The sequence below is a fragment of the Meles meles genome, chromosome 9 (assembly GCF_922984935.1).
Source record: "Meles meles chromosome 9, mMelMel3.1 paternal haplotype, whole genome shotgun sequence".
Taxonomy (NCBI): Eukaryota; Metazoa; Chordata; class Mammalia; order Carnivora; family Mustelidae; genus Meles; species Meles meles.
The window spans coordinates 38450143-38471286 of NC_060074.1; the positions used below are offsets into that span (position 1 = coordinate 38450143).

The 21144-nt window shown below is 44.7% G+C and overlaps 1 protein-coding gene across 1 annotated transcript in view; it reads right to left on the minus strand.

Moving 5' to 3' along the window:
- Positions 1–21144, minus strand: part of DNER (delta/notch like EGF repeat containing) — a 313530-nt gene that overhangs the window by 125108 nt on the left and 167278 nt on the right. The window contains exon 5 of the mRNA XM_046017974.1: positions 17659–17804. Coding sequence (XP_045873930.1) covers positions 17659–17804 — 146 coding nt within the window. The remainder of the gene's footprint in view (positions 1–17658; positions 17805–21144) is intronic.

Genomic DNA, 21144 nt, shown 5'->3' on the forward strand with positions numbered 1-21144 from the left:
CTCACGAAACTAAGTTACTCCAGTTTTAATGACAGAGAAAACCTTAGTGTGATACCATTTTAGGGACATTTGCATTTAAATAGGAAATCAGCCTTTATTACACAGGAATTAAGCTCAAATAACAGGTTTCCAGGCATCCCTCCAGCCTGGTGTGTCAAGAAAATTGGGGATGAAAGGACCTCCCTAGACATCCTTGAATCTTACACCAGCGCAGCAACCCACCCCTCCTTGCCCCTAGCCCACTCAGAGGCAACTACACTGAACCAATGTCAAGTTACTTTTATTTTTTTAAAAGCATTTTAGAAAAAAAAAATCAAGAATCTTCTGTTCAGAAGTAAAGCCCTTCATAATAAAAATTTCAAAATAAATTAATCTCACTATTGCTGGCGGATAACCATGGTTTTTTTTTTTGTATTTTTTAGAAGATTCTTTCAACAAGGTTCTCTTTGGGGAACAATTACATATTCATGAGTATTTCAGGCTCAAAGTGATATTTGTCATCAGTTTTACTTTTTTAACTGCAAAATTAAAAATTCACGTAACTAAGCCGCACTTCAAAACGACAGGTAAGAAATAAGGCAAACAGCCCACCGTCCACTTATTTGTGGCCAACAGCACCAACTCTTGTCATAGCACAAGTCTTAAATATCCTTTAAAATTGGGACTCTGAGAAGGAAATTAAACATGAGTCTGGCCCCAAACGATTTCCACTACAGTCAGTCAAAGTCAGTTGTGCAGGCCAGAAGTGTTCCTGGGTAGTTCAAAAGAGGATGCGTGGAGTCAGAAACTTCCAAGGATGAATGGATTGGAACGCCAAGCGCAACAAGGGTCACAGGACGGAGGCCGGTGACAGAGGTAACAAGCGCCATTTTCTTGGTTGGGTGCCATCTTTTATCTGTAAAGCACTTTACAAAACACTTCCACATAAATGATCTCATGTCAGATTCCACTGGGATGTGTCCCAGGTAAGCCCTGGTCTTGCAGGTGCCTCGACTCTGTGAGGTGGACACTTGTCACCATTCCCATCGTTGGGATAAGGCCCATCTCCTTAATGGCCTCTCGGCTCCCTGTAAAAACCCCAAGCTTTCACAGATGCTGGTTGTACATCACTGAGATTGTAAAACTCTGGGGAATTAAGCGACTCAGTACCAGTAAGTGCCAGAGTCCGACCTTGACCTCTGATCTGCTGACACGTCCACTGGCTGCCACAGGGCCATGAAGCCTCATACTTCATCAGCATGGTCTGTACCAGTGTGGAAGTCCACACTGACCTTGTCTGGGCCACGTTCAGGGACCGCTCTCCTCAAACACATGAGTATCTGCTGTCGCCTTGAACTCTGTCTCCAGCTAGATGACAAAAATGATGCCATCATATGACGCCTACTGATCAAAATGAAGCTAAGTGTTAGTGCCTTTGGAAGTCCTATAAAATGTTGAAATTTCAGCCCTTACTGAGATCATTTAAGTTAATTCCCGAGAGTCTCTATATCTGCATCCAGTAATTTGGGTGAAGAAAATGCCCACATCACAGGGCCGGGGTCAGTGGAAGATCCTTCCTAATAGGGTACAGCAAAGCAACTGATGGCTCCATCCTGTGAATTTCAACCAAGCTGCCTTTAATGGGGTATATTGATTAAATGGTAAAATGAATTGTTCTTTTGGTAAAAAATGGAAGTATAATAATATACTCATCTAAATACGGAAGCCCATACTTCTTCCACTTGTATTTATTTTAGCAACCTGAAAGAGCCCTGTAGGCAAAACTCCTTTAAATCTGACAGCTGTTTCTGATTTTACATATCACAACATAGTACTTTTTTTTTAATCCCCCAAATCTTGCACGTGTAAAGAAATCCTCCAAAATAGAGCAGCAAACTTTGGTTGAAAAATCAATGAAAATAATTCAAGCTTGGAGAGCAATGATTGGATTCCAGGATGAGTTCCCACAGTCTGTGACCTTTGGCTGGTGGGACAGTATCGCCCGTCACTTATTCCAAGTTCAAGTCAACCACTACCTTTGCCACTCCCCTTGCTGAAGGCTCTCTTTCCGTCCCAGACCCTACAAACTTCCCTCGCAGGTGGCTGCCTCATCACTTCGACTGGTGTTTTCATGACACAGAGCTCATTCTTTCCATATTACAGTTTTTACTAACTTTAATGTCCCTTGTAGTAATTTGCTCGATTTATATGACTTTGTTCAATTCTCTGTCACTGACACAATTTGAGGGTGATTACCTATGATGCTTTTCTCACCAGCTCTTACATATATGCTAAATTAAACAAAAACCAGATAATGACAAATAAAAAGAACATAGGCAAAATGTGATGAAAACATGTAAAAGAAATAAAAAATTTTAAAAAAAAAAGCTAGTAGGAAAGAAAACCCAAAATCATTCTAGTGGAGTTAGGAAGGAAAGCAGTTATTGAATTACAATGAAGAGAGAAAAAGCAAAAATTTTTATGTTTTTCTATAGCTATAGAGCTCAACACTCATGGGTCATTATTTATGGAATGTAGAAACGGTACTCTGTCAGCTGCTACCAGCATTTGCTGTGTTCATGTGCTTCTTTTTCCCACTGTTTCCTGCCAAAATGTCGTGACTGTAAAAACAAGATGTATAAACGGCGGTCCTGGTGTCCTACATAATCAATGACCTTTTTATTCCGGAAAACTCTGGAACGTTCTACATTTGCCAGGGCCTCTGTGCACTCCTGGAAGCCTGTCACACCAGCATGCTCTGTGCCCTTCCGTCCACACTTAAGCCCTAAATGAGATCTCCCTGCATATATCATAGAGTCACTTCTGTCTAAGTTTAAGCCACAGCTTGAACTTTCTGCCCAGAATCACGTGGAAACCAAGTACAGTCCTATAGAGTTGGAATCCTTGCCTTCACAGCGATGGCCCCTGGGGGCCTGTGGTAACCTCCTTCTATATATCCGTTACTGAGCACCTGCCCGATTCCGGGGAGAGCTTTCTCCTCCCCCTCTGAAGCCAGCTCTTCTGCTCCTTATTGACTTGAAAATACTCTGCTTAACTTCAGAGTTATTAAACTAAAAATTCTCCTCCACTGTAAACTTGGGAAAGAGTAATGTTGGTGGCTCAGTCAAATGCTGATCTTAGTCTCCAATGTCCGTTATGTGAAAGCTGAGTATAGAATGAGTTCACTGTTGCTGATGAGTAATAGACATGCAAGTTTCAGCCAGTTTTCTTGGGGTTATTTTTAGACAAGGAAAAGGCGGTCTGCAGGAAGAAAACCACATGATGGCTCAATATGGTCTGACAGGTGTTGGGGTGACACCTGTCCTGTCCCTTGGTCAGGGAGGTGGTAGCTTCCTGGCCAACTGCCAGTCAAGGCCGTATCAGGGGACCATCTCTTCTAAACCTCTTTACTCTACATTCCCTAGAAATAGACCAGGCTGGCAAAGACTATCCTGGGATTGACCAGGTATCCCAGACCCGATTCTGCCCCAGACAGAATTCCCATGTGACCCAGAGACTCCATTCCTTAGGTATACACTCAGAAGAACTGAAAACAGAGACTCAAATACTCGTGCATGCGTGTTCCTGGCTGCACTATCACAACAGCCAAAAACTGAGAACAAACTGAATGCCCCTCAACAGTAAACAGCTAAACAAACCGGTACGATGGAATATTATTCAACCATGAAAGGAAGGAATTGCGGACCCTGGGAACAACACAGCTGAACTGGAAGATGCTGTGTGGAGTGAAAGAAGCCCACCCCCCAAGGTCACAGACTGTAGGACTGCATTTGCATGAACTATCAAGAGGAGGTAAATCTCTAGAGATGGAATGTAGACCGGTTGTCACCAGCGGCTGGGGGCAGGAGCAGGGAGTGACTGCCGCACCAGGACACATCTCCTTTAGGAGGAATGAAACGTCCTGAAACAAATAGAGGTGTGCCAACCAAGAAAAGAGGCAGAGCTAAGTAGAACAAAAGCATTTACGGGGGGGGTCTCAGAATTGCAATTTGGGGGAGTACAGGTTTTTGGTAGCAATCCAAACTGTACAGCCCCCTACCCACCCCCTGGGAACAAAAGTCAAGGGTTTTTAAAGACAAAAGGGAATGCCCGTCTGTGTTGTTTACAAAAAATTTTGATTGATGTTGGCAGAAAACTCATCTAAACAGAGTGTAAGTGGTCTCTAAGGCCATCACTGAGCAAAATCTCTCACTGTGGGAGGGTGCAGTGTTCGGGCTGAGTCCCTGGAAATTTCACGGTATGGCCCAGCTCAAAAAGCTCCTGCTTCCACTGGTGAGAACATGCACACGGCCCACCTCCTTAATGGCCTCCTGGCTCCATTTTAGAACCCCTGGACCTCGGTGACCACATCATTCCACCTTTCGCAGGTGCCAATTACACATGACTGTAAGTGGACTAAACACCCCTGAATTGTTGACCTTACAATGGTTACTTCTGTATCTTATGAATTTCATCTCAATTTTTAAAAAATTGTTTTAAAAGTCCCATCACCCCCTGTGCCTGACATCACTTGCCTCAGAGAAGGAAGCTTTCCTCCCCTGCTCTGAAGCGCTCTTCGATCTCTCCTGATTCTGACTCCTTCAGGATCTTCGTACATTAATTACGCCCCACCTACCGCCCTGCCTCATCTGCCAGCTTCCCAGTGCTGGCCTTGTTAACCCATCAACATGATACATCCTAAACTCTAGAAGTTTTCAAAAACTCCTCCCTTTGATTTGTTTCCCCACTTGGAGCACCAACCCGCTCTCTCCCTCCCTTCCGTGCCAAGTTTGCCAAAAAGGCAAGGCATACTGCTTACCCAAGCTCTTCCTTGCTGCCTGTAACAGCCCCCACCTCCTGCCCTACCCCGCACACACACCATCACTATCCTCCCTACAGCAAGATGCTGGAGTGAAATCTTGCCTCTTCTCCCAGGAGAGCCGACTGATTTTCTGAAAAGCCATCTGCTCCATTTTCTTGTAATTGTTACTACCTAAAGAGCTTGCAATGATGTTTCTCAGAGGTTGGTTTTAAGCACTTTAGATTTCTGTGATTGTCACTGGCCTGCTTTCATTTTATCTTTTTAACAGGATTTTAGGAAATGCTCGGTTTGTTTTTAATCTGGCTCTTTGCAGAGCCTGGCAAGGAAGGAAGAATGGACAAAGAGGCAAGGAAAGGGAGTCTCTGCCTTGGAGACCCCTGCAGGCAGTGGGCGGTTGATCTGAAGGTAGGCTTGAGTGTGGGTAGAAATGGTCTGAGAACCTGGGGGTCACTGAGGGTCAAGAGCAGACAAAAACTAAGACTTGTCAAATTGGATTTGGGCATAGTGACCCAGAGCTGTTACAAAGAAGCTATTCAGAGAATCACCCCAAAGAAGAGACAAAAGTTGCAAAGTGGTTTTCAAGGTCAGGAACAGAAAAGCTGACCTTTCAAAACTAACCTGGAGGGGGTCAGAAAAATAGGTTAAAGGTGCAGAAAGTAAAGAGAGTCCAGAGAGAAAGGTCCAAGGCCAAGTCTGGGCCAGGACAGGGCTTCCCAGTGCTCTAGGAGGAGAAGTGTGAGACCCTTTCAGAGCGTCCACGAGGCCAAAACTATCTTATAATAATATTAAAATGTGATGTGTCTTTTTCACTCTGTTGGAATTGGTACTAAAGATGCAAGACAAAGGTGAGAAAAACTGTGCTTGCCTTCACACAAATCAAAGCAGAGACTTCGAGGCAGCAATCAATGCCTCTTCACTGTCATCAAGCATTTGTGGGGGGTAAAGGGGAATGTCCGTTTCACTTAGAATGTCCTTGATAAAGATGTGAAAAATTAAAATTTTATGAAATCTCAACCCTTGGGCACACATCTTTTTGACATTCTCTGTAACAAGCAGAGGTATGGATAATGCACTCCCAAAGTCAGGGGCTGACCTCAAAGAAACAGAGGACACAGTTGATTGAGTCGTGCACTAGCTCACTTTTCACGGAACACCTTTTTTCCTTAAAACAATGACTGACAAACTAGAGTTGTTCAGACCTGGCTATTCGGCAGGTATTTTCTCTCAAATGAATGAAGTCACCCTATCATGTCAAGTAAAACAAACAATAGTTTTTGTTATCAGGGATAAAATTTGAGCTTCTCAGGAAAAATTTAAATTTTGGAAAACTTTTTTCTTCCATTATGAACTTGACCGATTCACAAGACTTCAAGACTTTCCTGGTGAGACTGGTGGTGAAATTAACCACCAATATGATTTTTTTGTTAACATATAATGAAATGTGTCAGCTCTGTGGAGGTCTGTATTACTCCAGTATTTTCCAAATGGCCAACGTGGGAAGTTATAAAAACCACTGATGGGTGGAAGATCCAAAATGAAAGACATATCAAGGGAAATCTAACAGAACAAGAGTTCATTGACAGGGTGTTAGATTCTCGCATTCAATTAACCTTTAAAAATTTGCCATTTGTCAAATTTAAAAGTATTTACAAGAAAAATATCCAAAATTATCTGAAATGGCTATTAAAACACTCCTCCGTTTTCCAACTAAGTATCTGTTAAGGCTAAATTGTCTTCATCCACCTCAACCAAAACAACACACTGCAACAGATTGCATGTAAAAGCAAATGTAAAAAATCCAGCCGTCTTCCTTTAAGCCAGATATTAAAGAGATTTGTTAAAATGAAAACAGTGCTTCTCTTCCCACTAAATTCTTTCTGCTTTGAAAAATATAGTTACAGAAAAAAAAGAAAAGAAAAGAAAAATGTAGCTACTTTTTGGGGCGCCTGGGTGGCTCAGTCAGTTAACCTTTCTGCTTTCAGCTCAGGTCATGATGCTGGGATCCTGGGATCTAGCTCTGTGTGGGGCTCCCTGCTCAGCGGGGAGCTGCTTCTCCCTCTCCTTCTGCCCCTCCCACCCCCCCACTTGTGCTCACTCTCTAGCTCCCTCCCTCTTTCCCACAAATACAAAAAAAAAATCTTTAAAAAAAAGAAAAATGCCGTTATTTTTTATTTAAAAAGTGTTAATTTATGTTACCATGCAATGATGGGTTTACTAATATTAATTTCCTCAGTTTAAATTTAATGTGATAAATACCAATAGGATATAACCCAATAAACAAAAGCTCTTTGGGGTCCTCAGAATTTTCTATGACTATAAAGGAGCCCCAAGACCAAAAAGTCAAAAACCACTAGGTGAGGTGAAGCCACACTGTTCTGTAAATAAAACCACAAACAACCCATCAGGGGACAAATCCTCCAGTGAGTCTGTAACTCTTTGGCAGGCAGAAAATGGGGCCAAGCTCTGAAGAGAAAGCACCAGGAAGGCCAGTAGGGAGCTGTTTTTGGACAGAAGGACAAGGAGATCTCCACTAATACCATGAACACCCCCCACCCAGCTTTTGCCTGCCATGAAGACATTAGTCACACACCCAGGGCCCACTGGCATGTCAGTTTAGTTTGGGGACATTGTACTGTCCTACCCCCTAACATAGGACCTTCATTCTGAATCCATCTAATATTCCCACAACTCAGACGGGTAAGTTGAAAAGCCAGAACCGATTCTTAAAACCTAAGAGGATGTCACAGAAGGAACGGGGCAAATTTCAGCATCAAACCAAAGCCCTAATCTCCTCAGACTTCAAGGCAGAAGATGAGTCCATTTATACCAACGCTGTCTTTGGAGCAGCCGCCCAGAACGGAAAACCACGGGCAGGAAACAATCAAAGGGCTTTTTTCCCCCCCTTAAAATCTGAGGGGTTTCCTTCAAATGGGCACTGGCTGGATATTTAACGAGACGCTGAGGAGTTTGGGGTGCTGTGGGGCTCCCAGGAAGATGTGGGCACCAGGCAAGGCTCACGTTCAGTGACCTGCAATGCCAGCTTTCTGACTTCCAACCCCAGGAAAGCGGGGAGCCCAGCCCTGCCCTTCATCCTTGTTTTGTCAGACTGAAGCTTTGTGCCTGGCACATAGCGGCACTCCTGACGGATGAGGGAACAGAAATAAATAAATAAATAAATAAATAAATAAATAAATAAATAACCAAGACGATGAGTGGAAGAAACTCCTTTGGCTGTGAGCAAGCACAACGAACGGTTTCAGATGCCTAGAGAGGAGCGACCAGGTGTCGCCCCACAGGACGCCCTCGGTGGGCAGAGCCCGTTAGCAGCCTTCTCGTTCCTGGAGGCACTCGCTCACCTTGCTGACTTACGGGCTGTAAAGCAGGACACAAGGGTGAGTGTTTTAGGGAGAGGAAAGCATGCCCACCAAATTCCAGAGTGAGGATTCTCTTCTCGTGGGCATAAAAATCTAGCCAGAACCTTCTTTTTATTATTGTACAAGCAGAAGTTTATCCTGTGGATCTAAGATACTGCATGATGCCTATAGTTAATACAGTATCTTGTATTCAGAAGTGACTAAGAAAGTAGATCGTAAAAGTTATCACCACCAGAAAAAAAAAAATTGTAACTAAGTGACGTGATGAATGGTGACTAAACTTAGGAGGGTGATCATTCACAGCATACACCTGTATCAAATCATTACCTTGTACTTTTAAAACTAATGCAATGTTATATGTCAAGTGTATCTCAATGGAGGGGGGGAGGAGTAATCTAAAACAAAGAACAGGGAGGCCTGGGTGGCTCTTTTGATTAGGTATCTGCCTTGGACTCAGGTCATGCTCCTGGAGTCCTGGAATTGAGTTCTGCATCAGGTTCCCTGCTCAGAGGGGAGCCTGCTTCTCCCTCTGTCTGCTGCTCCCCCTGCTTGTGCTCTCTCTCTCTCTCTCTCTCTGACACATGAATAAATAAAATCTTTACCAAAAGAATAAAATGAAATAAAGCAAAGAGCAGTGGCCAGGCTATGTGTAAAGGGTCGCAGGGCACACCTATAGGGATTTTTTTTTTTATTGTGTTATGTTAGGCACCATAAAAGGGATTTCCTCTTTCCTTGCCTTTCCTTGCCTCACTTGTACTCTAATTTTTTCAAAGTCTTCTCTACAAGAAGAGAGTCCCAGACAGCTTAGTCCCCCATGTGATGAATGCCCCAAACCCCAAGTGGAAGTTGTCGAATTTTCTAGGTCTCTCTGACTGCTGATGTTGGGGTCTGGCCTCCGTGGCATGGCACAATATCACCCATGTCTCATCTCAGGATCACCCACAGGGTCCAGATCCACAGTTTAACAAGATCCTCCCAGAATTCATAAGTAGGTTAAGCCTGAAGAAGGGCTGCCCCCAAAAGTCATAAGGTCATATCATTTGAAAAGGTTTTGACCTGGCAGTGTCTGGTTTTCCTTACAGTGAACAGTGAACCCTTACACAAAGACACTACACAAGCAGTAAGGCTCACTGTCACCATGAATGTTCTACTAGAAGCAGCACTGCCCCACGGAAGGAGCCCCCCAACAGATGGGCAGAAATCTCCCTCCATTCTTGTCCTATCTCTACCACACTCTAGTTCTTGGGCTGCGGACAAATAGCGTAATGCACTCTTAGACCTCTGTTTCCCGGTGTTTAAAACAAAATAGGTGGGGAGTCCTTTAAAATTACCTTTCAGGGACGCCTGGGTGGCTCAGTTGGTTAAGCATCTGCCTTCAGCTCAGGTCATGATCCCAGGGTCCTTGCTCAGTGGGGCGTCTGCCCCTCCCTCTCCCTCTGTTCCTCCTCTCCTGCTCTTGTGTTTTCGCTCTCTCTCAAATAAATAAATAAAATCTTAAAAAAAAATCACCTCTACTCTCAGTTCTTTGACCCTGGAAATGTCACCAGGTGAGGAAATGTCCTCACCCCAATATATTTGGGATGCCAACAACAAGGCTTCTGTAACCGTCCACTAGCAGGAGGAGATACATTTCAACCTTCTGGAAAATGCTGACACCAAACAGAAGCATGGTAAAACATCTTTCCTTTGGGACATAAATTTACAATTATTTCTTTAAATAATTTAAAATAGATTCAAATATGCTGCCCTGTTTTTGTGTAGGCAATGACATGATCATCCTGTTTTATAACATGAGAGGCAGCAATAGCTTTTTAATTTTTTTAATTTTTATCTTTTTAAGATTTTATTCATTCATTTGAGAGACAGAAAGAGCACGAGCATGGGAGAAGCAGAGAGAGGGAGAAGCAGACTCCCCAGCTGAGCAGGGAACAAGGAACCCCACTGGGGCCTGGATTCCACTGCCCCGAAATTATGACCTGAGCCGAAGTCAGAAGCTTAACTGACTGAGTCACACAGGTGCCCCAGCAATGGCTTTTTAATTACATTAGTGCCAAGAATTATAATTCAGACACGAGTCAGTGAAATTCTAGACAGGCTTATCCTTGATCACTGAAAACACGACAACTGGGATGCATTCACATTATGATCTCTGTGCTTAATATGTTTCTAATAATTATGATTCTATTTTTATTATCCATAAAAGTACTTTCATCTCAGAGATCCACAAGGCAGTTTCCGCAAGGAAAATCTGCAGGACAGATCGCCCATACCTTATTAGCAAATAAATGTATCTCAGGCCCGTTCATTTTGGCATTAAGTCCTAAGCATCTATTCTCCAGCTCAAAAATGTTTAATGAGCACTGTCCTGAAGCTATTTATTCAGTCAAGAAAAAGCCCTCCCTCCCTTAGAACAATTTCTTAGAACAAAGTGTCTCTTTTCTCTGCAACGCCACTAACCACTGCTTCGTCAAATAGGTTTCATCCACTGTTTTGCTCTGACCCTCCCCTGCTATGGTTTGTTCCCTACTTACAGGGGAAGCTCCCCCCACAGTGCTGGCAGCCTGTGGGGACCTGACCCCGCCACACACTGAACAGAACTAGCAGCAAGCAGCTCCACGGCTTGCTTGCCAGCTGCTGTTTTGATGCTGAGAAGGATACAGCAAATGTCCTTCCTCTGATTCTTTGATGGGCTTCCTTGTCTACCCAATGTCCCTCCCCATTTCTTTCTCAAAAACCTGCCAGGTCACAGGCTTTTTGCAAAGCCTCATTAGGGCCTTTACACTTACACTGATGGTGGTGGAAAAATGAGCTCTCAGAGATGTGATGAGCCAAAGAACACGACATCTTCTTCTGCCCCCTGGCACAGTGCTCTTCCTAATCCAAAGAGGAGTTCGCTGACAGTTTCCAACCCAAAGGAGGATGGCATCAAAGAGGCCACTGGTTCAAATTATTCTCACCCATTTCTTTTTGAAATGAGGAGAAAAGGCTTGGCAACATTGCTTGAAATGTTCCCAAGGGGTTACTACAACGTCCTGGGTCACACCATCTGTGGGAAGGCTTTAGATCAGAGACTAGTTTCCAACTCATTAGTTTATGAAACCAAATTCACCATGTCCTTCCCATGCTCCTGTAATCAAACATATAATTCAAATTATAATATCTAACTCGAAACTCAGAGATTTGATTTTCTCTACCTATTCTTGTTCTTTTATTTATTTTGTTCATTCGGCTCATAGGCAGTTTTGGAGCACCCCCCCCCCACCATGCCGAAAGCCCCCTGCTGAGCTGTTACAATGATACAGATGGAACAAACAGGCTCTAAAAGCACAGAGCTCACCATATGAGACTCCACTGGGAAGCTCTCTATGATCCCATCTCTGAGTAAGGTATTTCTCTGAGCCTCCAAAAGGCACCTGCAGTTCCCTCCCATGGCACACATCACCCCACCCTTGAATCCACAATTCATCCAGCACCCGCAGCTTAGCTGATCGAGTGTGTCCTCACCGGCAACTGGCGTGGGACCAGGCACAGGACGGGTAATAACTCTGCAGGCCATTGCATGCAAATAATAACACACATAAAGAAATATAAGCAGAAATCAAAGGTCAGGTGTCTCATTAGAAAACTAAAATGTTGCCAGGCTTGAGAGAGGGAGCTTGTAGCAGGAGGTAGGGACAGCTTTCCAAAGGAAGAAGGTTTGGGGCTGAGCCTGGAATAAAGTTAGGAAGGTGGGAGGGCAGGAGGCACAGGGCTGGAGTAGGGTGGTGTAGCAGCTAAGCATGCCCGATGGTGGGAATAGCATGAGCAAAACCACAGGGAGTTGAGGGAGGAAGCAGGGGGACACTTGGCTAGTGAGGGGAGCCATGGTTCAAGCTGGAAAGGATGTTCATGCACACAGATCAGGGCAGACTCATCGCTTTGCCCTGCGAATGAGATTGGAAACAAGCAACTTCAGAAATGGGAACTTGCTGGGAGCCCTAATAAGGAGGCACATCTTTGGAGATAGGAAAAAAAATAAGGAAGGTGTTGATATAAGGCAGACTGACTCCTGGAAGGGTAGTGTCCCCTACCCAGGCCACAGGGGTTCTAGAACAAGGACAGAGGGTGTTATCAAACCAGGGACAAAGTGACCAGTTAAGGTCAGTGGCTTATTCCCAATAAACCAATCCTAACCAGAAGAACACGGCTGTGAAAATACTAGGACTTACTAGAGCTTGAGCCTTCAACTCCCAGGAGTAGGGAGGGAGGTAAGAGAAGGTTGGGAACTTTCAGGAACCTGACATGTTCCTACTTCTCCCGTGGACAGGCCCACATCTAGAGACAGAATTAAGATTAAGACACAGGCTCCAGAGGGGTTTGGGAATGGCTCTCAGACACAAAGCCAGCTCACCTCTCTCTCAAAACAAAGTCTGAGTAGGTAGCAGTTGTATCCAATTCAAACAGCCTCAGGATGATAGCCTCCGAAGGCAAGAGCTAGAGAGAATCCTGAGGAACCTTCTAAGGATGGAGGCCTGATCCTTATCAATACAGACCTGGGCTAACACACAGGAGAGTGCTGAGGTAGGTATGGAACCACTACATCATCTATCAGCATCTCTCTTTATTAATTCCACATGACCTTAAAATTATGAACAATGAGGGACGCCTGGGTGGCTCAGTGGGTTGGGCCGCTGCCTTTGGCTCAGGTTATGATCCCAGGGTCCTGGGTTCGAGTCCCGCATCGGGCTCCTTGCTCGGCGGGGAGTCTACTTCTCTCTCTGCCTCTCTGCCTGCTTGTGTGCTCTCTCTCTCCTTCTCTCTGACAAATAAATTAATAAAATAAAATAAAAATTATGAACAATGAAATCCTTGAATAAAAAGGTGTTGTATATTTGCTTTAGAGAAGCAGCAAAAGTAGGGAGATGGTAAGCTCTGGTCCTGAGACTCCACTTACAGAATGACAGTCCACAATCTACTTTTGCCAAATCACCTGGCTGCCAATAAAGGGTGTCATAATCTGAGCGAGGGTCTTGGAATATGACCCTTTTTGTCAGGGCCTCAAGCAAATCTTAGGCAAACTAAAATTTTAAAACGATCCCTTTAACTTTGTGGGCAAGGAACACAACTGGGCAGAAAGGAGGCAATGGTGAATCTGAGAAAAAATAGAATCTCGTGATGATAAATTTAACGCGTCAACTTGGCTGAGTCGTGGTGCCTAGCCATTTGGTCAAACAATATTCTGGGTGCTTCTGTGAGGGTGTTTTTGGATGAGATTTACATTTAAATCTGTGGACTTAAATGCAGCTTACTCCTGTAGCAAGGGTGGGCCTCGCCCAAACAGTTGAAGGCCTAACTAGAATGAGAGGCTGACCTCCCCTGAGCAAGAGAGAACTCTGCAGCACACTGCCTGCAGACTTCATTCCCCAACATCAGCTCCTCCTGGTTCACCAGCAGACCGCTTTGCACGAGAGCTGAAGCTCTTTCCTGAGTCTCCTGCTCACTGGCCTCCCACTCAGATTTTGGTGTCACCAAGACTCCACAATGATGGAGTTATACTAAGTCAATCCCTTAAACCAAATCTCCTTAATTAATAAATATATAGGATAGGATAGGTTGTACCTCTTTGGTTCTGTTTCTCTGGAGAATCCTAATATGTAACTCTTGCTCTTGAAAGACAGGGTCCATGAAACCTGAGTGGATCTTAAGAAGGCTTAAGGCCCACACCAGCAAAGAGCCCTAATACTTACCATTAGGATAATTAGGGAATCATCAAATAGACAGTAGCCAAATTTGGTGACAAAATTCAAAGAGAAGTAGTGACTATAGTTAACTTTTTATTTTATTTATTTAATTTTTTTTTATTTTTGGGGGGGGGGTAAGGAGAAGAAAAGATCAGAATCAACCCTTGTTAACCAAAGCAGTTTTCAAAAAACAGAGCTCCTTCCCGTGTTACAGGAAACATACAAAAAGACTTCCCCAGGGGTGCCTGGATGGCTCAGTCGGTTTAGCATCCCACTCTTGATTTCAGCTCAGGTCAAGATCTCAGGGTCATGGATCGAGCCCACATCAGACTCCATGTTCAGTGGGGAGTCTGCTTCGCTCTCTCTGTCTCTCTCTCCACCTCCTTCTGCCTCTCTCCCTGCTTGCACGTGCGCTCGCTCTCTCTCTCTCTCTCAAATAAATAAAGAAATCTTAAAAAAAGAGAGAGAGAGAGACTTTCTGAGGACAGAGTGCTCTCTAAGAGCATCAACCTAGAGCTTTATGGCAAACCACCCGTCAGCTTGGAATTCTAAAACCGCCTCTAGCCAAAGTCCATCTGCAAGGAAAGACTTCTATGACCCAATGAGAGTAGTATGGGAATCACAGAATTCCTCTTATTTTGATGGATGATCTAATAAAAAGATATAAAAGTAATTAGAAACAATCGCGTTAAACCACCAAGTAGAGTTCTTTTTGTTTTGAACTATGGAGTGGCTTCTTGCCTTGGCTCTAAGACTGCACTATGTAACTTCTAAGTTTAGGAAACAGCACAAAGAAGGAAACCTGAGAGTGACAGTCTTTTATGACCACCGAACTGTTTACAAGTCACTGGGACAGCCGCTGACAACCATCACTAAAAGCCCTGGGACATCATTTAGACTCGAAAAAGATAAGCCCAATTTCCATTCCTAATCCTGCCACAGGTAGTACAACTCCTGCCATGTTTTTGTGAATGGGAGGCCTGGCTTCCAGATGGTTCTCTCCAAGATAACAATGTGGCGGGTCTGTACACGGACATGGTAATTGCAGCCTAGCCATTCGCTTAGCATCACTGGGGGTAATTACTGTGGCTTGGGTAAGATGACTGGCCACAATTTCCTTCAGTTCACTGAAGGTAAATGCAGGCTTTGAGAGAAGCAACAACAGAGGTTTGCACACCTGGTGTGGGATGGGGGATGATGGGCAGAGAAGGGAGGCGGGGCACTCAAAGAGCCAGCACCCATAATGAAGCTGTATCTCCTTTTAAGTGACCTGCTATAATTAGCATGGATTCTTCAGGAAGGCTCTTGAGTCCCTTCTGCACACAAAAAAACAAAGCACTTTGGCAAGATTTGCGAAGTTACCTGCCAAGCGCTAAAGGCTTCCGTTGCCTTTTCAGTGAGTTAATTCTACACCAGCAGGCAGAGCCTCTTGGGGAGACGGGCCACGCAGATGACACCCATGCAGAGGAAGGAGGTAAGCCAGCAACATGCATGTTCTCAGAAAACATGGTGGGGCGCCTAGGGTCGCTTTGTCGGTTCAGTATCCAACTCTTGGTTTCGGCTCAGGTCATGACCTCAGTGTTGTGAGATCGAGCCCCACACTGGGCTTTGCGCTGAGCCTAGAGCCTGCTTAAGATTTTCTCTCTTCCTCTGCCTCTGCCACTGCCCACCATACATGCATGCCGTGTCTCCCCCTCTCTCTCCGTCTCCAAAAACAAAATAAAAAACAAACAAACAAAACAAATCATGGTGACTTCTGTATGGGTAAGAAGTCTCCCCAGATGATTCATCCACCGTAAGAAAGCTCACAAGGAAACAACCACTGTGTCAGTCCCAAATTCCGAGAACAGCCCTCCCTTCCTCACTTCAGCCATTTCTCGTCCACCACTCTTGTCTCTCTCAGGGCTAGTGAGGGTCAAGAACTGTTCACTCGGAATAATAAGGATGAATCTGGGGAACACCAATGTGTCTCCTCTTCACACTTGGAAGATGTGATGCTCTTCCAGCTGGGGCCGTTAGCGTTCCTCAGGCTTGCCGGCTTCCTCTCGTCTGGAACGTCCTTATCAGATGAGCTCCCCCACTGCTTCCTCGTCTTCTCTCAGCTTCTATAACCTTCTCTGCCTCGACTGTCACGGCAGAACACTCAACATCCTTTACTTCTTTTTTTCCACCCCTGAACTGATAAATGAAGCTTCCCCTCAGGAAAGAGAGAAAATGGCCCAAGCTGCTGGGCAAGATGGAAGAAAATGGAATTCAGGGGGCAGGCTTGGCTTTATATAAGAAATCCCCAGTTCTGTCTCTTGGCTCCATGCCAGGCACCATCCCCTGCCCAGGGGGTTTCATTCTGGCTTTGGTTTACATTCGTGTTCCTTTTCAAAGATTTAGCAGAAATTATTGTTCCACAACTCTCTTAGGACATTCTGCCCCCTGCAGAGACTATCTCACCGGAAAATGGTATATTTACACCTCTGCAAATAGTACACCGAACACATCAAGATCGTGGGTCTTCCAAAATGACCTGAGCAATGCCTGAAAGTGTCTCCCAACACCTATCTGTCCGTCACCACCCCTCCTCACTGCACCAAGTTCACACCACTATTACCAAATACGTTGACATTACCCTAAGGAAGTTTCTCCAAAGAAAGTTCACCTGTATCACCCATAAAATTGATCTAAAACTGGGGCACCTGGGTGGTTCAGTCAGTTGAGAATCTGCCTTTGGCTCAGGTCATGATCTCGGGGTCCTGGGATTGAGCCCCATGATAGGCTCCCTGCTTAGCAGGGAATCTGCTTTTCCCTCTCCCTCTGCCTCTCCCCCTGCATCTCCTCTGGCTCCTGTTCACTCTGTCTCTCTCTCACAAATTAAAAAATATATATTTTTTAAATATCAGTCTAAAACAAACCATGCTCTTTTGGGACCTGGGGGACCCACTTCAATTTGCATGAACTCCAGTGGACAAATGTGTGGAACAGGGAGAGGTTCATGGAGGCAAGTGGCAAGAGGAACAGATGTGCCCTAATGGAACAGGCTCCCTCCTAAGGAGTGAGTCTCCCTCTCCTGGGATGCCGGGCAGAACCCAAGTACACCCGCGGAAGCTGTTTTAATAGAGCCCGGTACCAGGGACGTGGGTCTCAGTGACCACAGTCCCATACTGGTCTGCCTCACTCAGCAGAGAACAAGGAGGAGGAACTTGTCCTGTCCCTGCCCCTGCCCCAGGCCCATGGGACCTGAGCCATAAAGAAGAAGGGGCACAGGACTCTGGCCCACCATAGCATTGATGATGCTGGTCCGCAGAGGTCAAAAGTAACATGAGCCTTCCTAACCCTGCGTCTTCTCTGTTCCTTCTCATCCTTTTCTCTTTCTTCTGTGACTCCGTTATCAGTGCTAGAGAAATGCTAAGTCGGAGGAGGGCTGACGTAACAACTGGAAAGTAAATGCCTCTGCTATCGTTCTGGATTCTTCCATCAGACAGCAGGACTGTTCTTCTCAAAACATCTCTACTTCACCCAGAGCAAAATCTCGCACTGCCCCAGTGTGTTATCATGACTTTAAAAGTTACCCAGAGACTGGATATCCATATGCTGCTCACTAATGTGTGACCGAAACCAGACATTTGTAGGGATTTTTCAGCAAATACACTAGTTCTCTCTCCTTTCATTCCTGATAGATAGACATAGATAGATACAGATAGGTATCAACATATAGGTATAGACACATACTTACGTAAATATAACTTTGAAAAGCTACCAGGTGTTCCCTTACCTCGGATGGCTTCGTGGCACATTTTCCTTTTCCAGAACACTCCAGGTCATTTGCATGGCTCTCCCCTGAGACACAGGTGCTGGCCTTCACCACCAGAGTTAAGCGCAAAGCCACAATAGATTTAGTAACAGAATCATTCACAAAACCTAAGGGTGGGGGGGACAAAAGAAAATGTAAAGTAAAACTTTACCAACATTCTTTCCACAAGACTATGAGTTTATTTTCCACAGCATTCAAGTCAGACAAACAAAACAAAATGTAACACTAGGCCAAGAAATAAAGCGTGTGACTAGTGGTCATTCAGACCTCTGGCCTTTCAAGAAAGGCCAAGCATCATGAGAAATACCTAGGGCCCAAGGAGACCAGGCCCTCAGTCATGGCATTAGATGCTGCTGTTCTGCTCCTGCCCATCTCTTCCAGGGGCCATTTTGTCTCCTAATTCCATCCCCCCATTAGCACCTTAGAATTTACTAGTTTTGAGCCCATCTTCTCCCAGAGGCCTCCTGCCTGCACCTCCCGACTCTTCCTCATCCTAGCTACTTTGGATTGTGACAAGCACTAAATATCTCCCAAGACCACCCCCCCCCATGCCAGCCTGCCCGAGTGGCTCTCAGTGTCCTGACAGGTGGATAAGTAGGACAGGAATACATTCAATGACGGGGCTATTGATACCTAGCATCATTCATCATCAGCCTGACTACATGATATCAATTAAGTTATGTGATTTAACCATCTAATAAAACAGGGCCAATCACAGTTGAAGATTGATCGAACCATCCCTGACGTGTCATATTTATCCCCAAATGATCTTGCAACTAGTGCAGCTACTTGTACATAGGAGGTAACGATAAATGTAGAAAAAAACATAGCCTCCAACTGGAATGAAGAAATAATACTGCAAGTATCTTGCATCAATAATATGATGCTTTCCCTAGGAGAGTGTCCTTTTTTTCTAACAAGAATATGCCATCAGGGAGATTCAAATTAAAACTACATTGAGATACCACCTGACACCAGTTAGAATGGCCAAAATTAGCAAGACAGGAAACAACCTGTGTTGGAGAGGATGTGGAGAAAGGGGAACCCTCTTACACTGTTGGTGGGAATGCAAGTTGGTACAGCCACTTTGGAGAACAGTGTGGAGATTCCTGAAGAAATTAAGAATAGAGCTTCCCTATGACCCTGCAATTGCACTACTGGGTATTTACCCCAAAGATACAGATGTAGTGAAAAGAAGGGCCATCTATACCCCAATGTTTATAGCAGCAATGGCTACGGTCGCCAAACTGTGGAAAGAACCAAGATGCCCTTCAACGGATGAATGGATAAGGAAGATGTGGTCCATATACACGATAGAGTATTATGCCTCCATCAGAAAGGATGAATACCCAACTTTTGTAGCAACATGAACGGGACTGCAAGAGATTATGCTGAGCGAAATAAGTCAAGCAGAGAGTCAAGTATCATATGGTCTCACTTATTTGTGGAGCATAACAAATAACATGGAGGACATGGGGAGATGGAGAGGAGAGGGAGTTGAGGGAAACTGGAAGGGGAGATGAACCATGAGAGACTATGGACTCTGAAAAACCAGAGGGTTTTGAAGGAGGGGGGGTGGGAGGTTGAGGAACCAAGTGGTGGGTAACAGGGAGGGCACGTACTGCATGGAGCACTGGGTGTGGTGCAAAAACAATGAACACTGTTACGCTGAAAATAAACAAATAAAAAAAAAACAAGAATATTCATTTATTTATGCCTAAGTTTTCATTTCTAAATGAACAACCTACCATTAACATTTCCATTGTCCAAGAGACAGACTCCTGCTTTGCCCATAAAAGGTGCTTAAGACAAGGTGGTGACAGTGATTCTAGACACCCGGAACTCCCCGAGCACCAATTTTCTCTTGCGTTGGGGAAGGAAAATAACTGTAAAATAGGGTGACCAGAGAATTTATCCTCCAACGTGGGGCTCTTTTCCAGTCAAAATGGGAGAGCTTTCATGATTGCAAGTGGACACAGGCATAAAGTGAGACTGCCTCAAATCATGGGACAAAATGTTCACCCTCCTCCTCTGGCCCGAGGAGCGCCCAGGATCAGGAATCCGCAACGTGTCAAGTACCCCACTAACGCCGGGGTTGTTTTTAACAGGCAGATGACAGATTTGAAACAGCAATGTAAGATTTAATTCAACCCACAAGTTTTAAGGTTATGATGGATGTTAAAGCAAGTCACAGCAGAGGAGAGACACCCCTCAACTTCTGTTTGTAACCAGGAGACAAATGTCTCTTGGTGCCTTGGTAAAGACAGGTTCCGCAGGTCTCAGAAACAGTGGTATTTCACACCCATAGAGAACTAGTGGCTTTCTTCCTACTGAAGAAACTGATCCTACTGTTTCTGTCCTACTGAAAACTTGATCATTCGCTGGCGTTGGGACAGAAGGAAAGCGTGGTTCTGGCAAAGGTACTTCCTCTACAGAGGTCCGTACTTCCTCTGTCCTGGCTCTGCACTCTGTGGGCGCCTTATGCCCTCTCCCAGCTGCCTTTGCTCATGTCTGGCTCACCCCAACTCTGTAAAGAGTTGCCTGGAATACCCCTTCCTCTCCCAATGTTATAGCTCCGATCTCACCTTATTCCTGAGCTTTTCCTCAACAGTCCACCCCCTCTAAGCTCTGCTGTGTCCACCTGTGCCCGAGTACACGCTCCCGCGTACAGGTCCCTGGTTTTTCTCTGTCTCAGATGCTTTCTTATTACCCTCCTTGACTGAAGCTTCCCTAATGGCAAGGGACAAAGTCTTAGAGAAGTGGTTGGTAGGAAGGCAAGACACAGGTACATATATGACCTGGGAGGACTTTCCAAAATGTCTTGCCATCCAACATGTTGACTTTAAAAAAAAAAAAAAAAAAAAAAAAAAAAAAAAGAGCAATCACTCAAATGCATAAATTCCAGTTTACTAAAATATAGTTGTTTCATTAACTTACGAGTAAACATTATAGAAAAATGGAGCCTGGTACAATGGTGGCATGCTACCAGAGGTCTTATTTGAAGACATTTTTACACATTAAATAATGGAGGAAAAATCAGATATCAGAATTTATAGAGGTGTCTTTTATGACTTTGGTTTGTTCTGTGGTTTCATATTAAATTATTGTTAAAAAACTATATCACCTGCCTACTTACTAAGCATTTAAATCACAAAATGCTCTGTGAGAGAACCTGGGTGGCTCAGTCTGTTAAGCGTCTGCCTGCGGCTCAGGTCACGATCCCAGTGTCCTGGGATCAGGGCCCATGTCAGGCTCTCTGCTAAGTGGGGAGTCTGCTTCTCCCTCTCCCTCTGCCCCTCCCCTTGCTATTGCTCTCTCTCTCTCTCTCTTTCTCTGTCAAATAAATAAACACAATCTTTTTTTTTAAAAAATGCTATATAGGGGCACCTGGGTAGCTCAGTGGGTTAAAAGCCTCTGCCTTCAGTTCAGGTCATGATCCCAGGGTCC